We start from the raw sequence: 22,918 nt of genomic DNA on the forward strand, positions 1-22,918 counted from the left end.
TATTGATATATGGCATGCCACGTAATTCTTCACGGTTTGAGAGATATTCGTATTTGAAGTTAATAACCCCAGTTAGTGGGCTAAAACCCTATGGGGTTGTGGCATGGAACTCATAATTGATTGTGGTCATTGAATAGTCAATAATTAATAATGTTTTTTTTTTGCTCCTAAAATCCCTCCAACGTTCACTTGTTGAGGACCCTCTCAACTGAAGACATTCATATAAATAGTGACCCTCATATCCTCCTCTAGTAGGGATTTTGTGACTTCAAACTAGCCATCGTGGCATTTTCGCTATAACTTTTTTTTTTTTTTTTTTTTTTTGCGAAGCTTCAGAAGCTAAAATTAAAATATATTTGAGCAGAAATCTTGATGAACCTCATGAACGAATTTAAGGTCTTGGTTCGCTATATTTTCAGAGATATGATCTGAGGAAGTTAGGGTTTTTGTAGGCTCTCGAATTCCATGTCAAACAGGTGGCATTCGAAAAATTGTCATAATTTTTTTTTTTTTTTTTTTTTTTTTTTTTTTTTTTTTTTTTTTTTTTTTTCTGTCTGAGCATTGGATTCAAATTTCGTAAATAGTGATAGAAATACATACTTTAGTTTGTTTGTTATCGTTTTCAGGGCTGAAGGTTGCAACAGTGACACGTGGCACTTCTTACAAGTTCGCTCTACTGAACTAATCTATAATCAGGTCATCGTGGGATATTGGGCATAACTCTTTCTTGAAGAATCCAATCTTCATCAGACTTGATTAGACCTGTGGGGCTGGAAATAAGACTTATAGGGCTACCACAGGACAAAAGTTCAGACCCTAGAGATTCGAAATTACATAAATACAAAAAATTCAATATCGATCTCCTAGAAGGCAAGAAATATCATGCATTCAAGGATCACTCAGTAAGGACCACAGATCAAAAGTCAAGGGTAAGTATCCTACAACAAGGTATGTATGATTAGTGTTTACATTTGAATTTTGAGTATCATCTCTGACATATGTTTTTGCAGGACAACGTAAGTATATATAGGGTCTTGGTTATATCTTAGTGTCTCTATATGTCACAGTTAGTTTTGATACCACATTTTAGATGTCCTATTCTTGATACTACACATTTGATGCTACACCAATTATGCTAAATCTATATGATGTTGTATGTTAATGTTACTTGTCTTTTCATAGTTGATAGAATGGTCTCTATTGTTGTACTTAGAACTTGGTCCATCACAAGTCTAGGGTTTGTCATCATTTTTTATTGTATATATCTTTAGGTCAGTTTTGGATATAGTCTTGCATAGAGTCCAGGCCTATATCAAGAGTGGGAGCCTTTGTCTACTACTACAACAAGTCAACAACAAAAGTGAAAATCACACTTCAGGTACACATTGTAATCTTATTCATTATTATGCACTTACATGTGTTTTGCAGGCAAAGGTAAGTTGAAGAGTATTTTGTTTTGTTTTGGGATTGGTTTTGCTGGACAAATTTTGCATGCAGGTAGAAGAAGATTCAAGTACAACATCAAGCAAGAATTTAAGAGTAGAAGTATCAAATCAAAGGAAGCATTGCAGCAGGACATCCTTAAAGACATGACAACTATCCAAATATCGTGAAGTATAGTTAAGCCGAAGAGTCATCATTGTAAAGTTGTAAAAGAGTCATTTATTAAATAGTCGTCATTTGTAAAAGAGTCATCATTCTAAAGTTATAAGAGAGTCATTTGTAAAAGATTCATCATTGTAAAGATTGTGAAAGAGTCATTTTGCCTAGAGTCAAAGAGGCAGTGGTGGGAGGTATAGGAGTCACTGGGGATGGTGTCATGGTTGGGTTGCATGTCATAAATTCATTGGGTATTTGGTCAAGTACACAAAAATCATTGTACATATTATTGTATCATGGATTGTTGTCCTTGGTTTGGGAATCCACAATCTTGTCTTATTTAAGTCACTATGGGGTGGAAGGGAGGTGCTAGGTAAGTGTATGAAGTCACCTACAAGTTGGGGCATGTGAACACTTCAGGGTGGTAGGGTGGTGCTAGGGCGAGTTGTGGTTCACTAGGGTGTTGGGGCATCCATTCAATTGATTATTAAAGAAATTAGGGTGTTGAGGCATCCTTCCAGTGGGAGCTGGAGAATAATGCTTTTTCTAGAATTCTAGGAAGTTGTTGCTTTCATTTCAGATGGGGCTAAAGATTAAATAATTTATTAGAAAAGTGTTTGGTGGTTTTTGACTCTGAGGGGGTTTTCCACCTAAAATTATTGTGCCTGTTGTGCTCTTTTATTTACTATTATTACTGCATAAACATTAATAATAATTGAAGATTAACTAATGCTCTGAAAAGATTTAAAAGTGCTAATTGCTAAAGAACACTGATTCACCCCCATCAGTATTTCCAATAATTGGTATCAAAGCTTGGTTCCTTCAATAGTAGTATAACAACTGGAAGGAGATCATGGAGTATACTAAGAATATAGTTCCTTTGTTCAATGGAAATAATTATGCACTTTGGAGTGGAAGAATGCAAGTTCATTTGCTAGCGCAAGGATACAAAGTATAGGAAATCATTAACAAAGGGTTCACACTGACCCAGGATGAACAAGGTAAGACAAATATGGTATATGGTGCAAAGGCTAAAGATATTATTATCAGTGCACTTATCGAATTTGTTTATCTTAAGGTATTGAGTTGCAAAACTGCTAAAGCGGTATGGGGAAAGCTTGAAAATATATATGCAGGTGACTCAAAAGTGAACGAAGCAAAGCTTCAAATTTTCAGGGAAAAATTAGAGCAACTCAAAATGAGGGAAGATGAAGATATTGCTACATACGTTCAACATGTTGATGAAACAACAAATACATTGGAAGGTTTTGGAGACCCTATTGAAATGAAAATTGTTGTCTGAAAGATCCTCAGAACCTTGCTAGCAAGTTTTATCCCTAAGGTATCTGTCTTGGAAGATAGATCGAATCTGACCAATCTCGGCATAGATGAATTGCATGGAATTCTTACAGTATATGAAATGAGGATTGAAGAAGAGGATGTCACATCTCACTTAGAAACAACATTTTCCGCATCCAAGAAGAATAGTAAGGACAAGTAGACTTCGAAAGAAAAAACTTGCAATTGTAAGGATGAGGAAAAGGGAGAAGATGAAGAAGAATTCTTAGATAAATAATTTTCCTACTTCACGCAGAAAATGAGAATAGGTACGGAAAAAATCAAAGGTAAACTTTCATTAATATGTTTTGATTGTATTGAGGTTGGGCATTTTGCAACCAAATGTCCTCAAAAAAATGAGGGTGTTATGAAAGGGAAGAAAAGTGCTAAGAAGTTCAACAAGCAAGGTAAGAAGAAATGGTTTAAGAAAAGTTTCTTCTACAAAGAAGATAGTTCCTCATCCGAAGAAGACGGTGACAATGAAGAAGAATTCAACGGAAGAGTATTATTTATGGCCAAGCACAATAAACAAGAGGCACCTGATGAAGAAGGAGACGAAGAAGAAGAAATGACTAAAGTCGAATTTCAAAACGAAGTAATCAGGGTTATCAAAGAGCTCAAGGCCGAAAAGAAGCATGTTAACATTCTTGAAGATGAATTGAAGATAGAAATGGAACATGTCCTCAATCTTAAAATCAAGTTTGAAGAATAGAAACGAATTGAAGAATCACTCAAGAAAGAAGTAAAGGAAAGCAACAAGGACATAGAAGCATTGGAAGCTGAAATAGTTTCTCTGCAAAAGGAGGTAAAAAGTGGAAAAACTCTTCAAGACTACGCCAACAGTTCAAAGGCTTTGGACGAACTCATAAACAACCAGCGGTCATACAGTGACAATATTGGTCTTGATTACAAAGAAAAATGCGAAAAGGAGTCAAGTCCTCCTATGACAACTAAAGAAGATGGATATGAAAAAGGGTAGATCCCCCAGCTAGATCAAGAGATCAAGACTCGTAGGAAGAACCTTGGAAGACATTTCCTCGAAGAATATTTCCTCCCAAGTATTAACCTATCTTTTATGGTCACTCTTATTCATGTGGAAGGTTTGGACATAGAGCTGTAGAATGTCACATGTATGAAAATTATTCCAGGAGATCTTTAAGAAATGGATATTCCAGAACTCAGCAAGATATCAAAAGATTTGAGTATCTGAGAGATGATGTCGAATGTTACAAATGTAACAATTTTGGACATATGGCTAGGGATTGTGAAGTTCCATACATGTTCAACTGTTATCAGCAAAACCTTAGAAGCAAATTTGCAGGATCACGAGATAGACACCAAACAGAATCTTCTATGAATAACATCGAATGTTACAAATGTCATAATTATGGACACATAGCTCGTAGCTACAGGTACAATATGGAATCAACCATGAATGAAAAGCTTGAAGACAAGAATAAAAAGGTTTGGAAAGGAAAACAGGTACATGATGAACAAGTACAAGATGAGTAAGAAAAGAAAGAAGGAAATAAGGTCCCAACAGTTATGATTTCATGATCGTAATAGATTGTGAGGAATTAGCAATTGCTTTGGTTAATGACTCGAGTCAAGATGGTCCCTTAAATGAAACATTGTTTTGAACAATTCAACTTATCGCTTCTATAAATTTGAAGATGAGGAGTCTATGCAACAGTATATGGCACAAGTCTACAATTGATAGACAGGTAGTTTGAACAAGATGGCAATTTCATTACATGTTCAGGGGGAGAAGAATAGTTGAAGTATTACGTATTCAAGAAAGGAAACACTGACAAGAAATTTCTATGTGAAAATGGATCAAGACAATCTAACGATTATTGAGATATCTCAGCAGGATAAAGGAATATTCATATATCAAATCAAGTACATCAAGGAAATTCTCAAGAAATTCAAGATGGAAGATTGCAAGCCTATCCTTACCCCCATGGTAACATGTTACAAGAATATTCATCAACAGATGTGGACCAAAGGTTATATAGATCCATGATTGATAGTCTCCTATATGTGACAGTCTCCCTGCCAGATGTGATGCAGGAAGTTGGAAAAGTAGCAGGATTCCAAGCAGCACCAAAATAATATCATATTATTGGCGTTAAAATAATTCTTCGATACCTTAAGGGTATAGAGGAATATGGTATATGGGGTTGTGGCATGGCACTCATAATTGGTTGTGGTCATTGAATAGTCAATAATTAATAATGTTTTTTTTTTCTCCTAAAATCCCTCCAACGTTCACTTGTTGAGGACCCTCTCAACTCAAGACATTCATATAAATAGTGACCCTCATATCCTCCTCTAGTAAGGATTTTGTGGATTCAAACAAGCCATCGTGACATTTTTTCTATAACTTTTTTTCTGTGAAGCTTAAGAAGTTGAAATTAAAACTCATTTGAGTCGAAATCTTAATGAACCTCGTGATCGAATTTCAGATCTTGGTTCACTATATTTTGGGAGATATGATCTGAGGAAGTTAGGGTTTTTGCAGGCTCCTAAATTCCATGTCAAATAGGTGACGTCGGAAAAATCGTCATAAATTTCTCTCTGAGCATTGGATTCAAATTGCATAAATAGTGTTAGAAAGAGGATGGCCTTTAGTTTGCTGTGTATTGTTTTCAGGGCCGAAGGTCGCAATAGTGACACGTGGCACTTTGTACAAGTTTTCTCTACTGAACTAATCTATAATCAGGTCATTGTGGGATATTGGGCATAACTCTTTCTTGAAGAATCCAATCTTGATCAGACCCATGGAGTTGGAAAGAGGACTCATAGGGATACCACATGATGAAATTTCAGACCCTAGAGATCCAAACTTACATAGTTACAATGGATTCAATATCGAGCTCCTAGAATACAAGAAAAAGCATGCATTAAAGGATCATTGTAGTAAGGACCACACATCAACAATCAAGGGTAAGTCTCCTACAACAAAGTATGTATGATTAGTGTTTACATTTGAATTTTGAGTATCAACTCTGACATATGTTTTTGCAAGACAACGTTAAGTATATACAGGGTCTCGGTTATATCTCTATGTCTCTATATGTCACAGTTAGTTTTGATACCAACATAGTTACCGATCAAACGAGAAAATTACCAAGTACCCGTTTTTTTGAGGTAGCAAAAAATCACTCAATTTTGAAAAATGGTGATTAGGAATACACCTTTTTTTTAGCATATTTTTGGCACTTCAAATTCTTTTATGTATCTAGTATGCTTTTTACACTTTAAATTTTTTAATGTATTAAGTGTGGATATTTTTTTAAAATGTTGGTGATTTTCATGTTCGTAATAAAACATAATAATAAAAATAAAAATAAACATGAACCTATAAAAATGTAAAAAATAAAACCAAATTAACTCGTAAAAATAAAAAATTGAATAAAAAATTAACGGAAAAAAAAAAAAGACACAAAAAATAAATAAACAAATGATTTTTTTTCAAAAAAAAAATTAAAAAAAAAAAAATTAAATAAAAAAAAAAAAAAATCTAAAACCAATTTTTGAAGTTAAAAATAAAAAAATAAAAAATAAAAACCTCATTAAAAAAATTAAAATAATTACCAAAAACATTAAAATAAAAAAAAATGTTAAATAATTAAAAAAAAATCAATTAAAATAAAAAAATATTTAAATTAGATAATTTTAAATAAATAGCCCCAGGGGTTAGTTCAGTTGGTCAAAATCAGTGCCTTGCCATCGGGAGGTCACAGGGTCCAATCTCCCCGAAGCCCTTGGGGTCAGGTCTTGCTAGTGGGCCGCGGGGATTCCCTTCGGGGTCAATCAGCGCAGATTTTTCCGTGGACATAGTGCCACCCATTGACCAAGGTGTTTGTGAACCACAACCTAGAAAAAAAGATAATTTTAAATAAACAACATTAAAAATAAAAAAAAAAAGTAAAATAAAATAAAATTTTAGGATTTTTTTTAAAATTAAAATTATAAAAATCTAAAAATAACATAAAATAAAATTAAAAGAAAAAAAAATTATAAAAAAACATTAAAATAAAAATAAAATAAATTCCCCTCCCTCCCCCCGCAACACCCCACCGCCCCCCCCCCTCATCCTCCCCACCGCCCCTCCTCGTTCCCCCTCTCTCCCCCCCGCCTTCATCCTCCCGTACCTGTCACACCCCAACCACCCCCTCCTTCACTCCTCGCCCACCTCATCCCTACCCTCTCTCCCTACCCCGCCTTCATCCTCCCGTACCGTCACACCCCAACCACCCCCTCCTTCACTCTTCGCCCACCTCGTCCCTACCCACCTCCGCTCCCTAGCCCGCCCCTTCCTCCCTCTACCCCCCCACTGTCGCCCATCCCTTCTCCCACCCCCCCCCCCCCTCCTCCCCTCCCCACTCGGCTCTCTCGCTCGCCCGGACCCAGCTAGCAGTCAAAGGGCCGCAAGCCGATTCCCGGAATCGGCCTACAACCCTTTGGTCGTTGGCTAGGGGACTGGACCGATGAGGAGGAACAAGTGGGGAAGGGAGGGGTGGTAGGTAAGGGGTAGGTGGCAGTGGCTTGGGGGTGGAAGGGGAGGGGTGGCTTGGGGTGGGCAAGGAGCGAGGAAAAGGGGTGAGGCGGGTAGGGTAAGACAGCGGTGGGGTGCGACAAGGAGGGAGAGCGGATGGGGAAGGGGAGAGATGGAGGGCGGTGGTGGGGTGACGTGGAAGGAGCGAGGGGAATTTTTATTTTTTTTAACTTTTTAATTTTTTTAAATTTTATTTTTTTTCTTAATTTTTTTTTTTTAATTTTCAATTTAAATATTTTTTAATATTTTAATTTTCTTAATTTTCTTAATTTTAGTTGTTTTGAATTTTATTTATTTATCTTTTTAACTTTTTTTTTATTTAATTTTTTTTTTGGTAATTATTTAACCTTTTTTTTTAATAAGGCTTTTATTCTTTATTTTTATTTTTAACTTAGAAAAAAAAATGTTTTTCTTTTTAAATTTTTTGTTTTTTTTTTTTTTAAATATATTTTTTATTTTTGTTTTTGTTTTATATTTTTTTATTTATTTTTTGTTTTATCTATTTATTTTTTATTTAAACTTTTCATTTTTACAAGTTAATTTTGATTTTTTTTTAACATTTTTTTTTTGTTTTTTTTTGTGATATATATATATATATATATGATTTATTTTTTTATCATGAATTGTCCCCTTGCCACCCTTGGCTGGTTGGGCCTCAGGGTGGCCGGGGATTTTTCCTTTTTTTTTAAGTTTTTAATTTTTTTAAATGTTTTATTTTATTTTTGTAACTTTTTTTAATTTTTCTTATTTTTTAATTTTTTGGTTTTTATTTTATTTTACTATTTTTTTTTTTAATTTTACATGGCATGATTAATTTTTGTTACATTTTATAGTTTTTTTTAATGTCATTTCTATATATTTTTTTATTATCGATTTTTTTCTCAGTTTTTTTTTTTTTTTACTTATTATTATTTTTTTATTTTTTTTTCAATGTTTGAATTTTTGTTTTCATATATATATATATTATTTTTTATTTTTTTTATTTTTTTGTAGGGTCCATGTCGATGCTTGTCTAGCAACCTGATCCCATTATGTGCAATTTGATAATTGATTTTAAATTTTTTGTTATAATGAATAAAGTCTGCCCCACAATGTGTTAATTTCATGGTTGGTTTTTAAGTTTTCATTACAATGGGTTGAACTCACCTACACTGCATGTCAATTTGATAGTTGATTTTTATTTTTTTTGCAATGTATCAAGTTGTCTTAGGCTAATATTTTAAAATCGCTATACATTTAGCATTTAAAAAAATTACTCTTGGTATAATAACTCTTTCATTCAGGTGTTCATTTTTAAAGTTTTTTTAGTCATAAAATTTTTCCATAATGTCATGCTTGAAATATTTTGAAAACTTAAGATTGTTTTGTAGTCATAATCTTTGGTTTTAATTCCATGGTTGAAAAATTGTCAAGATTTTAATGTTTTTCTAAGTCGTGATATTTTATCTTTAATGCTATGGTTGAAAATAATTATAAGTATTTTTTCTTAGCACCATGCCTGAAAATTGTTGGAATTTTAAGGTTTTTCAAAGAAGTGACATTTTAAAATAATGTCATGCTTAAAAATCGTTGGAATTTTAAGGCTTTTCAAAAACGTAATATTTTATCTTTAATGTCATGTTTGAAAATCATTGGAAATTTAAAATTTTTCAAAGTCATGATATTTTATTTTTAATGTCATTATTAAAAAATGTTAAAAATGTACCTTGAAAAAAAGATGTTATTCCGACATCAACACTTTTCGATTTCAAGGTGTTTTTTGCACCAAGTAAAATGATTTTTATTGTTATTTTTAAAAAATATTGAAAATTTACTTTGAAAAAAAATGGTGGTGCAGAATCAACACTTTTTATTTTTGGGTTGTTTTTTCATGTTTTTTTTGGGTTTTTGGGCTTGAGTACACATTTCAGATGTCCTATTATTGATAATACACATTTGATGCTACACCAGGTATGCTAAATCTATATGATGTTGTAAGTTCATGTTACTTGTCTTGTGATAGTTGATAGAATGGTCTCTATTGTTGTACTTAGAACTTGGTCCATCACAAGTCTAGGGTCTGTCCTCAATTTTTATTGTATATATCTTTAGGTCAGTTTTGGATATAGTCTTTCATAGATTCCATCCCTATATCAAGAGTGGGAGTCTTTGTCTACTGCTGCAACAAGTCAACAACAAAAGTGACAAGCACACTTCAGGTACACATTGTAATTTTAATTTGTATTTATTCATTGTTATGCACTTACATGTGTTTTGCAGGCATAGGTAAGTTGAAGGGTATTTTGTTTTGTTTTGGGATTGGTTTTGCCGGGCAAATTTTGCATGCAGGTAGAAGAAGATTCAAGTACAACATCAAGCAAGAATTCAAGAGCAGAAGTATCAAATCAGAGGAAACATTGCATGGGACATCCTTGAAGACATGACAACCATCTATATATCATGAATTTTTGTTAAGGACAAGAGTCATCATTGTCAAGTTTTAAAAGAGTCATCATTATAAAGTTGTAAAAGAGTCATTTTTAAATGAGTCATCATTGTAAAGATTGTAAAAGAGTCATTTGTGAAAGAGTCATTATGCCTAGAGTCGAAGATGCAATGTTGGGAGGTATAGGAGTCACTAGGGATGATGTCATGGTTGGGTTGCAGGTCATAGAGTGATTGGGTATTTGGTTAAGTACACAAAAATCATTGTACATCTTACTATATCGCGGATTGTTGTCCCTGTTTTGAGAATCCATAGTCTTGTCTTATTTCAGTCATTATAGGGTTGTAAGGAGGTTCTAGGCAAGTGTATGAAGTCGCCTATAGGTTGGGGCCTATGAACACTTCAAGGTGGTACTAGGGTGATTTGTGGCTTGCTAGGGTGTTGGGGCATCCATTTAGTTGAGTACTGAAGAAACCAAGGCGTTGGGGCGTCCTTCCAGTGGGAGCTAGAGAAGAATTCTTTTCTAGAATTCTAGGAAATTGTTGCTTTAATTTCAGTTGGCGCTGAAGATTAAAAAATTTATTAGAAAAACATTCAGTGGTTTTTGACCCGAGGGGGTTTTCCACCTAAAATTCTTATGCCTACTATTTTCTTTTATTTACTGTTATTATTGCATAAACATTAATAATAATTGAAGATTTACTAATGCTCTGAAAATATTTAAAAGTGCTAATTGCTAAGGAATATTGATTAACCCCCCTCCCAGTATTTCCAACACATCGAATTCATTTGGAACATCATTCTCACAAAAGTTTGAATTCTCTTGTAACTAGAAGAAGTGTGAAAATCTCTTGTTACTGAGTAGAATTGCGAAGTTCTCTTGTAGCTATAAAAGGTGTGAAGTTTGTTGTCGGGAAGCCGAAGTGAATGCGAGTTTGAGGAAGTCTAAGGACACAAGGAAAATTGAAATTTGTGTGTATCACTCTCTCTTTGTTTCGTGCCCTAGATTGGGAGATCGAATTCTTCCAAGTTTCACTGTTGCCGAAAGCTGCCAGTTGCCGTAAGTTGCTGCATAGTCAAAGTTGCTGGGAAGAGGTTGAAATTATGGGAGGCTAACTTGGTGTGGAGGGAAGGTCTAGTCTTGGTCTAGGGTGAAGAGTCTCAAAGAATACTATTGAAAGGAAGAATTATCTTGACTGGGTTTTCCCCTCGAGGGGGGTTTCCCCTGGCATGTGCCTACATCTAGTGTCTATTATTTTATGTGTTGTTGCTTTTGGTAATTTCTTGATGAACTAAAGAAAGAAGATATAAAGAATCGTAATAATAAGAAACATCACAAGTAATTATCAAGAATAAGAAAATATTTACTGCCTTTCTGATTTTCTAACATGGTTTCAGATCTTTGGTGAAGAAGGAAGAAAAAGGCAATCTCAAGCACTTGATCCATTCATAGGTACTATCTCAGGAAAGGAGTCTATTATATTCAAGGAAGATGTCTAACTCAATCAAGGGTGAGAACAAACTTGAAGGAGCATCTAACTTCAGATCCTGGAAGAAGAGGATTGACCTAATCCTTGAGAAGAACAAGGTGCTGGACTTGGTAAAAGGAAATGTAAAGAAACCTATAAAAGAAGTCAGTGATGTCAACAAAGTGAAATTCAGGGATTTAGAATTGGTGGCTATGACTCTGATGGTAGAAGGGATAAAATACGATATTGTCACATTCATAGCTAACATCGATCATGCTTAGGTGATGTATGAAGCCTTGTCGAAGCTATTCACTATTAAGAACAATGGTCAAGTAGAAAGTTTAAAGAATGAGTTGAGGACTACAAAGATGAATAAAAAATATATTGTGGAAACCTTCTTTGTGAATATAGCTAGACTCAGGTATGATCTCTTGGCCATTGATGAGATTTTTCCAGACAAAGAACTGGTGATCACTATTGTATTAGTTTGTTGCAAGTCTCAAGAGTTGGAAGGTAGCTCCCACCTTTGAAGAATTATGGATCACCTATAGTTAAGAAGAATTAAGGATGTCAATGGTTGCCAATCTTGAAGGAGTATCAAATGCCTATGTTGCTCATCATAAAGGAAAGAGATCAAAGGGACCAAGGAATAAGGTTGACATGTCCAAGATAGAGTGCTATCAATGTCATAATAAGGGTCACTACAAAAGTGTCTGTCCCGAGAATCCAAAGAATAAGAAGAGAGGAAGGGATCAAGCCAACCTTGTTATAGAAGGAGACTCAAATGAATTCAAGCCCGGAGAACTTGACATTACGGACTTATATTATTAAGTCTTTTGCTTGTAGCTTTACATATCTTGTTTTATATGTTTTAGAATTTATAGGTTTTTAACATATTTTGGAAAAGACATTTTGGTATTATTTTTATAAGTTTTGTAGGCATCCCTCAAGCTTTGGAGGGAGCCCCCAAAAACACCCAAAGCCAAATATATCATGTCTTTTTAATTTTGGGTTCATGTATTCATTTAGTTTTGATTATATTAAATATAATCACATTTCTCACTCTATTTTCTTGATTAGGAAAACATATGCAAGAAGGAGGATCTCTCAAGACAAGGTTAGTTAAGGAACAAAGGTATACTTTGAATACATTGATTGAAAGGATTATTGATTTGATGATCTATTACTAACTTTTTTATGGCTAGCTGTATTGAATCTTAGTGATTCTTGTTTGGGTGATTCCTCTCTTGATAAATCTACCCACCCAACTCATATTCTTGATTGAGTATGTAGAACCCTAAACAGGTTATAAAAAACCCTAACTGAAAGGTATGCTAATGAGAATGTATGAAACCCTAAATTACTTAGGGATGTTGTGGAATGCTAGTTGAAGTTTTATTGATATCATGTTTGGGATTTTGTATGATCAAGAAAACCTAACTTGTTAGGGTGGAATGATAAGATCCAAAATCCCGAACCTTTGAAGTTTTGGTAATGTTGGGTTTTCTATGTTTCCAAATTGGAACCCTAGCTCATTAAGGTTTGGTGGAATGTGTGAGCAAGACCCTTATATTGTCTTAGAATTGATTTCCTTGGTATGTGTGTGTTTGTTTGATCAAACCCTAGCATATTCAAGATGGTTGTGTGTCTAACTATTATTGATCATTGTAAAGGTGGGTTTGACTAACACATGATATGAAATGTATTTGCATAATGATGAAATCTAACCATATATAGATATGTCCTTTTTTTTTGGTTGAAACTCTAGGTTGGTCTAGATCAAATATATTAGTGTTGTTAGACATACGATATGCTTATGTATGATATAAATGAATTCCTAGATACATGGGTTGACCTAGTTATTGTTGGTCATATGTTTTAGGATTAAGTGGAAGTCCTTGTTTGAAAATTTAGGATGATGATATCTGGAAATCTAGGGTGTTGAAGCTAAACCCTAGTGATGTTAAATTTTCTAGTATGTGTGATATAACAATGTAATGGCCCACCTACAATTCCAAACAAAATATGAATATTAGCATACATACAGGACATCCATATGATATCCATGTATGCATGGGCCCACATTTATCACACTATATATACATACATACTGACTAATACAGGGAAATGTCTAAATTAAGGTAATGAATTGATTATCAAAAAAATCCCTATCTCACCAGAGTATAATGAGTATATCAAATTAGATATTTGATACGTATATCACCTTATATATATATATATATATATATATATATATATATATATATATATATATATATATATGATAAATCTTTAATTAAAATAAAATGTTTATTTTAAATTTACAAATTATATTTCAATTTAAATTAATAAAATAAAATATAATTAATTAAAATTATAAATTAAATTAATTTATTAAAATAATATAAATCTTAAATCAAACCAAATCCTACGTACTCAATAAAATCTATGAAAATCAAATGAGATTTGATTTCATGTGAAGTTCCACGTAACAGAAATAAAGACACGAAGATGGGAGGAAGGCGGTAGGAGAGAAATAAAAGGAGGGGAATCTTGGGAGAAGGGGAGGGAGAGTGCAGGGAGGAGAAAATTACGGAGAAAGTCACAGACTGAGAGGAGCCTTAATTGTTCTTAGGTTTTTGGGAACGGGGGACTAGATTGCATCAATTGAGAAGCATTATGGAACTGAGTACCTAGGTTGTACCTAGTTTGGCTAGGAGGTTTTGGTCATTTGGTAGTGGGAGCGAGAGTGGGAGTAATTCTGAAACATCTTCAACCACAGAAAAAGCAGGTAGGTACTCAACAACAAATTAATGAATTATGATATTATGAATTTTGGTTAAACTTTAAAGCAAGTTTCATATTCTGTTTAGCATAAATATCTCATTAAATTATTTAGAGCCCTACATTTTGGTATCAAAGGTAGTTTTCAAGCCCTGGGATCTTACAGGCCTTAGATTTTATGACGACTTGCTTAGTTAGCAAACAAATCTTGAAATTCAATTATATTTCTTCTTTCACAATATTCTAACAATAGTAGTCTCATAATAGGCTTTACAAATAGGTCTTTAATTCCTCTAAATTATTCAATCTTGGTCCCTTTCAATAAGTAGGCTCTTTGCTAGCTTGTAAGGACTATTTGTGAATAGTACTTTGACATGATACAATAATTTTGTTTCTTTTGAGGTGATTCTAGACCCTTAAATATTTTGGCCTTCACATCTACATACAATCATATTTACGGCCTATTGTACTACGCTTGTAGTGGCATTGAAATTAGCTTAAACGACCTTTTGTTTCTACGTTGTGGATTAAGGGTACTCAGCCTTCCTATCCATAGTTACTTCAGACCTTTTCATACATAGATGTGGGTTTGCAACCCTCATCACTTAGTTTTGTGGTCTAATTTCAAAGGTATACACTTCAAAAATATGTTTATGTGCTCACTATAGTAGTAGCATACAGATGGTTTGACTAGGGCCATACAGAGATCCTCACCACCCTCCATTGAGATTCATGACCCAAAAACCCCCAAACTGCCTAAAGGGACTATCTATGGAAGAATATCTCCGCACACAATATCCACGATTACCTATTAAGCGTGTCTTACTCATCTCTGGCCTGTTACGCTTTATGAACATGATTGTTGGTCGAATCCAACTGGGTGGGATAGGAAAGAGAAGAAATTGAACACGACCATAGTCGACTTCAATTTTTCAAAAGAAAAATAAAATATATATATATATTTATATATATATATATATATATATATATATATATATATATCCAAGCATTTAACCGATCCCATAGTAGCTAAGTATATTATAAGCCAAAGTGCATATTCCAAACATGGTCAATATTCTCAGAATGCCTATTCTCAGGGTGCCTTTAGAGGATGAAGATCTCTTCTTATGAGGATAAAGAACTAATTTCATGTATGAAGATCTCTTCTTGAGAGGATGTAAAATGTATATGGGTCAACCTAGTGTCTAGAAATTCCTCGAAAGGATAAGCATAGTCCTCCTCTCTTAAAGTCGGCCTCCAAACGAAGTAAAGATCACATTGGCTTGCATTGTAAAGACACATCGGTTCACTGGTTCATGTCAGCTTAATAAGATGGACAAAATACTATATATACCCATCTAGGATCTTCGCATTAGGACATAGAAAAATTCAGATTTGTTTATGTGATTTTCGCATAATAGTTACAATGAGAAATTCAGTGATTTCGGATGAGTAACAGAAGTTTAGGAATTCGGATACCTCTATAGTTTCAATGGGTAATAACAGTGAGAAGACCTTGCATCACTCTAAGATTTCGGTGAACAGAAGAAGTTTAGATTCCTTGTTTCAGCGATCTATTGTTATGGAGACATTCGGATGTCAAGGCACTGTTCAGAACTCGGACCAAGGTACAACGGTCAAGGAATTTCAGATGTCTCTATAATTTCAGAGCAGTGAAGGAGATGACTAAAGTTTTGGTATCCTATCTCAATTCAATGAAGATACTACAGTTCGGTGTAGTCAAGGGAATTCAAAATTATTTGCAAACACAATAACATCAAGAATATTTGTTACATGGTTAGAAAAGTATAGATATGCTATAGTTTGGTGAAAAAGGAAACCACAGTTCGGTTTTGATGCTATCCTCAAGAAGGACTCGGTGACGTCACAAGAAGCAAGTTATCAGTATTTACAAAGAATATCGAAGTGAAGGAGAATTGAAGAAGAAGGCTGACTGTCAAAGTGGACTTATGTCTTGGTCTTGGAGTGCCTAATAGGTCAAGGGTCTTGGTCTTGGTTTTCGTCAATTGGAATCTCTATAAGAAGAATTTGTGCAGGTTTTCCTCTCAAGTAGTGAGAGGTTTTGGCCCTGGCTCATGCCTACATGATGTGTCTCTTTTGTATTTATGTTCATGCATTGGTTACTGTTTGATGAAAAAGAACACTAATAATCTAACGTGAAGAAGATCCTAATCTAAAGAAGTAAAAAGCGTTCACAGGCAATCACTAATGGAAGAGAAATCAACTAACACTAATGCCCTAGATTTCTCAACAAATGGTTGGTGCTTTAATCTTCATCGAACTTGCCTCTTCCTTTTCGCTCTCAAGGATGGTGAATACATTTTCTATTATTTTATTTTTTTAATTTTGTTATCTTTTGTTTAGTTTTTCCCCACGTTGCTCAGAAAATTTTTGAGAATATGTTCATAATAAAATAGCAAGATAGATGCCTAGAAAGACAAACATTTCTGGGTTTCGTACCATGACTTTATAAAATCAATCAATGATAATTAATATAAATATGACTTTGTAATAATTATTTCATATCTTCTAAACCATATATATTATATTAAATTTAATATATTAAATTCTCAAATAATAGGATTTTTTAAAATATTAGATGAAGGTTGAAAGTTCGAATTTCCGCACAACTATTATTAACGTGTCATTTCTGTAGCGTCTAATTTTAATTTTTTGTTAATTCCTCCCCTGTATATTTTGGGTGCTCTCCATTTGGGTGTGTCCCCTCCCCACGCTTTTATATATTATTTATAATACCAACAATAATTCCCAATGACTAGAGTTAAAGCATTGATTGTGTGGATAAAAGAAATAATATTCAACTTTCTAAGTTATGTTTAGTTTACATAATTATCCGTTTATCAAATTAGTATTGATATTTGAGACCTTATATTAGGACAAGATTTTATATTATATTGAGACTTTATATTATATGGGGATTTTATTATATATATATATATAATTTAAAAACGTAGGAGCTACTCTCAGGGGTAAGCTTTGGAAAAGATGTTAGCACCTTACAATACATTAAGACATGATATATAAGTTAATGTTTAAATAGAAATCTCCTTAAAATTTTATAATATACATATTATATTTAAAATTATGATATTAATTTGAAGATATTAGTTTTGAGCATTATATCTAAATTATGAGAAGAACCGAGTTGAATGATAAATTATTCTTGTTCAAACTCATTTATTTTGTATAGTTTTATAAATATTTTATAGCATAATTAGGAATATTTAAACTTATATTTTTACTTTCTTCAGTTTCCAATACCTTAATGACTTATATAATTATACCTCTAGATAAAATAAAACAATTAAAGGTCAATAACCCCACCACAACCATAATTAAGATTAGAAAATGCTAGGAAAATTACGAAGTAATACTATGGTCTATGAAAACCCATGCTTTTTACTAAGAACTATTACGCATCAGGATAAAACACCATGCATTAGGACAAGGAGGCAGTGATACCACCCTCCTTGACCTCAGCACCAGTAAGACCCGCCTAGTAGGTAAAACTAAAAAAAAAAATATACTAGTATGAGAGCTTGAATTGACGAAAATTATATTTATTAAATCTAAATCGTACCTCAGATTTTAATCATTTTATTATGTATCTATGAAAAGCTACGATGGTAAGGAAATATCAACGACAAAAATGTGATTGGGTAGCATCGCAATCACTGACACTACCACCGTCGTCATCACCATTGCCATCGCCATCACTACCACCACCACCGAGACCATCATCAACGCCAATCGCTTCAACACTGGATTTAACCATTATAATGCGCTCATTGGAAGCTATATTGGAAACATTAAAAGGGTTGTCAATATCTAATACTAAAGAAGATCAACCTTAACTTGAAGAAAGAAATCCAACGGAACCCAAAGGTTCTGAGTATAGGCAATCAAAGGAAGATATTTCTAGGGAGCTGCAAAAAATTAAACTTCCAAAATTTTCAGGAGGATGAGCTGGAGAACATGTTGAAGCATGGTTAGAAGGAATGAATAAATGTTTTGCACTAAGAGAGTGCACTTCTACTTCCGAAATGAAAATTGTCGTATTTTAGTTAAAGGAAAGCACCTTGATTTGGTGGTGGAATCTAGAAAAATAATTACACCTCACAACGGATAATCTTCCCTAGGAGTTGTTCGAGGAAAGATTCTATAAGTACTTACCTACATATTTTCAAGAGCAGAAAGCCAGGGCCTTTCATACGCTAGTCCAAGGTAACAAACAGTGTAGGAATATGAGATAAGGTTTATGGAGCTTGTGAAATATATTCATTATCTAGATAATGACGAATGTCAAGCTGAGCGCTTCGTATATGGATTAAATCCTTGCATCAGGGCCATGGTTAGGATGCATAAGCCATCATTGGCAGCCAAGTCAATTGAATGTGGTCGTTATCATAGGAGAATCTAGGGATAAAAAGGGATGTCAAGCCAACATAACCTCTACAACAAGGATTTCCAGGAAAGACTCCCTGAAACTTCTTCATGGGAAGTAGCTCAAGACCACCTCCTTATGGTAATAAATTTACCCCAAGATGCGTAGGAGCAAGAGCTCCCATGACAATTAACACTATAGTTGTTGAATCATCAAACACAAGTCCATGGAAATCTAGAGGGACTACTAATAGAGGAAGAAACACAAGAGGAAGTGGCACAAGAGAACAAATTTTCCTGTCTAGAAACTCACAATTTGACTCAAGGGGATCACCCCAGATTAATTGTTAGGGATGTGGAGGGCCGCATTTTCAATGTGATTGTCTGAAAGCTTTGTCAAGTATAATTTATAGAACATTAAAAGAGTCATCATCAAATACCCAAGACAATCATAGAATTCATGTTGTAGTCAACAACAAGGATGCAACACATTAGTCCACTATAGTGGAATCCTCAGCTATTATTAATGGCATAAATCTTAAAATCTTATTTGATATTGATGCCATAGATAGTTTCATTTCATCATATGCATTAAATAAATGTGGGTTGGAAGCCTGCAAGAAAAACGATTTCAGACAGGTAGAAATGGCTTCAGGAGAACTTCAATCTGTAGATTTAAATGTGGAGGAATGAAAAATTGATTTAGGGATTTGTTCGACTAAGTTAAAATTTTATGTCACAACCCTAAGAACTTATGACCTCATCATAGGTATGGATTGGTTAGAAGCTCATCAAGTATGGGTAGACTGTTACAGGAAAACAATTCTTTGTATAAATGATGAAGGGGAGACGATCCAAATCCAAAGTATTAAGAGAAAAGTATCTTTACGCTTCATCTCAGCAATGAAAATGAAGCGTTGTTTAAGAAAAGGTTGTCAGGTATATGTAGTTCAAGAAGTAAGTAAAGAGAAAGGATCATCCTTAGAACAATATCTAGTATTATTCGAATTTCCGGATGTTTTTCCAAAGGAACTACCAGGATTACCTCCCGAAAGAGAGATGGATCTCACAATAGAATTAAAACCTGGTACAGAACCAATATCTAAAACACCTTACAGAATGACAACTCCAAAACTTCAAGAATTACAAATTCAGTTGAAGGAACTATTGGATATAGGACACATTCGACCCAGTATTTCACCTTGGGGTGCTCTTGTAATTTTTTTCAAGAAGAAGGATGGTTCCTTGTGGTTATGCATAGACTACCGAGACTTAAATCGAGCTACAATAAAGAATCAGTATCCAATGCCTCGAATTGATGACCTCTTCGACGAAATGAAGGGAGTTGTTATCTTTTCAAAAATTGATCTACGATCAGGTTATCATTAACTAAGAATTAAGGAAAGCGATATCTCTAAAACTTCATTTTGAACACGCTTCGGGCATTATGATTACACTGTGGTACCATTTGGGTTTACCAATGCACCAATAGTATTCATGAACCTTATGAACAACGTTTTCTGCAAATATCTCAATCAATTTGTATAAGTCTTCTTGAACGATATTCTCATCTACTCCAAAAACGAGAAAGAACATAAAGAACATTTGCAGATAGTATTATCTTGCCTCAAAGAACACTAGTTATATGGAGAGTTATCCAAGTTTTCTTTCTTTCAGAAAAAGATTCATTACTTGGGTCACATTATATTTAGTGAAGGGATCTCAGTAGATCCTGAGAAAGTAAAGGCAATCCTGGAATGGCTAATACCGAAAAATGAGCATGAAGTGTGAAGCTTTATGGGTTTATTCGACTACTACCGAAGGTTTGTAGAAGGATTCTCCAAAATTGCAAAACCTATTACAACCCTCCAGCGTAAAGGTGTTAGGTATGGATGGACTGAGGAATGTCGTATAACATTCTCTGAACTTAAAAAATTGTTGACTAGTGCACCAATCTTGCGAGTACCTGATATGGAAAAAGATTTTATTGTGTGTATTGATGCATCCAAGTAAGTATTAGGTGCAGTATTGATGTAGGACATAGGAGTAATAGCGTTTACCTCAAGAAAGTTAAAGCCTCATGAAGAACTCTACGCTACGCACGATTTAGAGTTAACCATTGTAGTGCTAGATTTAAAGATATGGAGACATTACTTGATAGGGAGAAGCTTTATGCTCAAAAGAGGACCATCAAAGTCTATAATATTTGTTTACCCAATGGGACTTGAATGCTAGACAAAGACAATGGAGTGAATTCCTTAGTGAGTATGACTTTGGAATTTCCTACATAAAAGGGAAAGAGAATGTAGTGGCAGATGATCTAATTAGAAGACCAAGGATATTTTCCCTCATACCTATCAAGGTAGACTTGAGGGAGCAAGTACTAAAACATCTCTTGATAGATAGTTGGTATTTAAAAGTGAGATCCAAGCTTGATAGTAAAAATAAAAAAGAATCTAAGTTTGAAGAATATGAACTAGAATATGATGGAATTTGGAGATTCCATGGAAGGATGTACATTCCTGATAATGGAGATCTCCGATACACCATCCTTAAGGAAGCCCAAAGAGAATTGTATTGTGCACATCCTGGTGTAAAAAAAATGTATGTTGATACAAAGAAACTCTTTTTTTGGGCAGGCATGAAACACGATATTGTCCAATTTGTTGCAAAATGTGTCAAATTCCAACAAGTGAAGACTGACCATTGTCATCCAGTAGGTCTCCTACAACCTCAGGACATTCATATGACCAAAAGGGAGATAATTTCCATGGATTTTATCGTCGGGCTACCTCTTACTCCACAAAATCATAATGTCATTTTGGTTGTGATGGATAAATTAATGAAAAGCACCCATTTCATTCCCGTAAGAGATACTTACGAAGTTTCTGACGTAGCTCGGGTATTTATAAATGAAATTATCAGATATTATGGAGTACCTAAGAAGATCATATCATATATAGACTCACGATTTACTTCAAGATTCTAGACTTGTATGCAATAAGCCTCAAAAACTCAACTAAATTTAAGTACAACTTATCATCCTGAGACTGATATATAAATAGAAAGGGTGAACCAAACACTAGAAGATATGTTGAGGATGTATGTTATGGACCAACAATCACATTGGGAAAAGTACTTTCCCTTCGTCGAATTTGCATACAATAACAAATACCACAGTTCAATTAGAATGCCTCCATTTGAAGCATTGTACGATAGACCTTGCAGGACATCGTTAAGTTGAGACAGGTTAGAAGATCAGGTGATAGTGGGGCCATAATTAATTCAAGAGATGGAGGAACAAGTAAAACAAATTAGAAAATGGTTAAAAGAGGCACAAGATAGAAAAAAGAATTATGCTGATGCTCACAGGATAGATATGAATTATGAAATAGGGGATTAGGTTTTCATTCACATTAGACCAAATAAAAGTACCATTCGGTTTGGAAAAGAAACAAAGTTATCGCCCTGATTTATTGGGCCATTCAAAGTTCTTGAAAAAGTTGGAATTGTCGCTTATCGTCTTGCACTGCCACCCCACTCGCATAAAGTTCATAATGTATTTCATGTATATGTGTCAAGACATTACATAGCTGACAAATCTCATAACATTCAATGGAAGGAACTGCATGTATCAGACGAGGGAACCATTTCGGTCGAACCATTACATATACTGGAACGTAAGGTTTGATAACTCAGGAACTGTTTGGTAGACCAAGTTAAGGTCCAGTGGGACAAGTATAGCCCTGGATCGGCTACTTGGGAAGATACAAAGATCATATGTCAGAAATACCCCAACTTGTGTTAATTTTGAGAAACTTAAAGCCATATTTTGTATATAATTACTCTATTTTAATCATATACTTAAAACTATTTTGAGATGATCACATGTAAAAATGAAATTTTCATTGTCACTAGAACATGATATATGTTATTTGCTGGTACGTGGATACCAATATGAAATTTAGTAATTGATTAACCTTGCTATGAAATCTAAATTATGAATTATGTTATGGATGAGAGAGCTATAACTTTATTTCATTTCTTCATATCGACATGATCAATGAGATAGAGATAAAAGAATGTCTGTATTTAATATGAAGTTAACTTACGGATATATAGATTGGATATGACTAAGTATGTTATATGTACATAAAGATCAATTTCGTAGATAGCAACATATGTGAAATGCATAGATAATGTTATTTAAATACAATGTATTTTGAAGATATTAATGCATATGTTATAATATGTGGACAAATGTTTACATTGCAGATAGAATTGTTACAAAAATGACCATGTGATGATAAAAAC

General features: G+C 34.0%; 1 protein-coding gene across 1 annotated transcript in view; it reads left to right on the forward strand.

Moving 5' to 3' along the window:
* Positions 1 to 2,611: 2,611 nt before the first annotated feature.
* LOC149228493 (6-phosphofructo-2-kinase/fructose-2,6-bisphosphatase-like) overlaps positions 2,612 to 22,918 on the forward strand; it is a 149,665-nt gene continuing 129,358 nt past the window's right edge. The window contains exon 1 of the mRNA XM_089380792.1: positions 2,612 to 2,735. Within this exon, the coding sequence (XP_089236918.1) occupies positions 2,612 to 2,735 (124 nt within the window). The remainder of the gene's footprint in view (positions 2,736 to 22,918) is intronic.

This window comes from Pinus tabuliformis, chromosome J (assembly GCF_031772625.1).
Source record: "Pinus tabuliformis cultivar Carrire ecotype Pingquan chromosome J, CPIR1, whole genome shotgun sequence".
NCBI lineage: Eukaryota > Viridiplantae > Streptophyta > Pinopsida > Pinales > Pinaceae > Pinus > Pinus tabuliformis.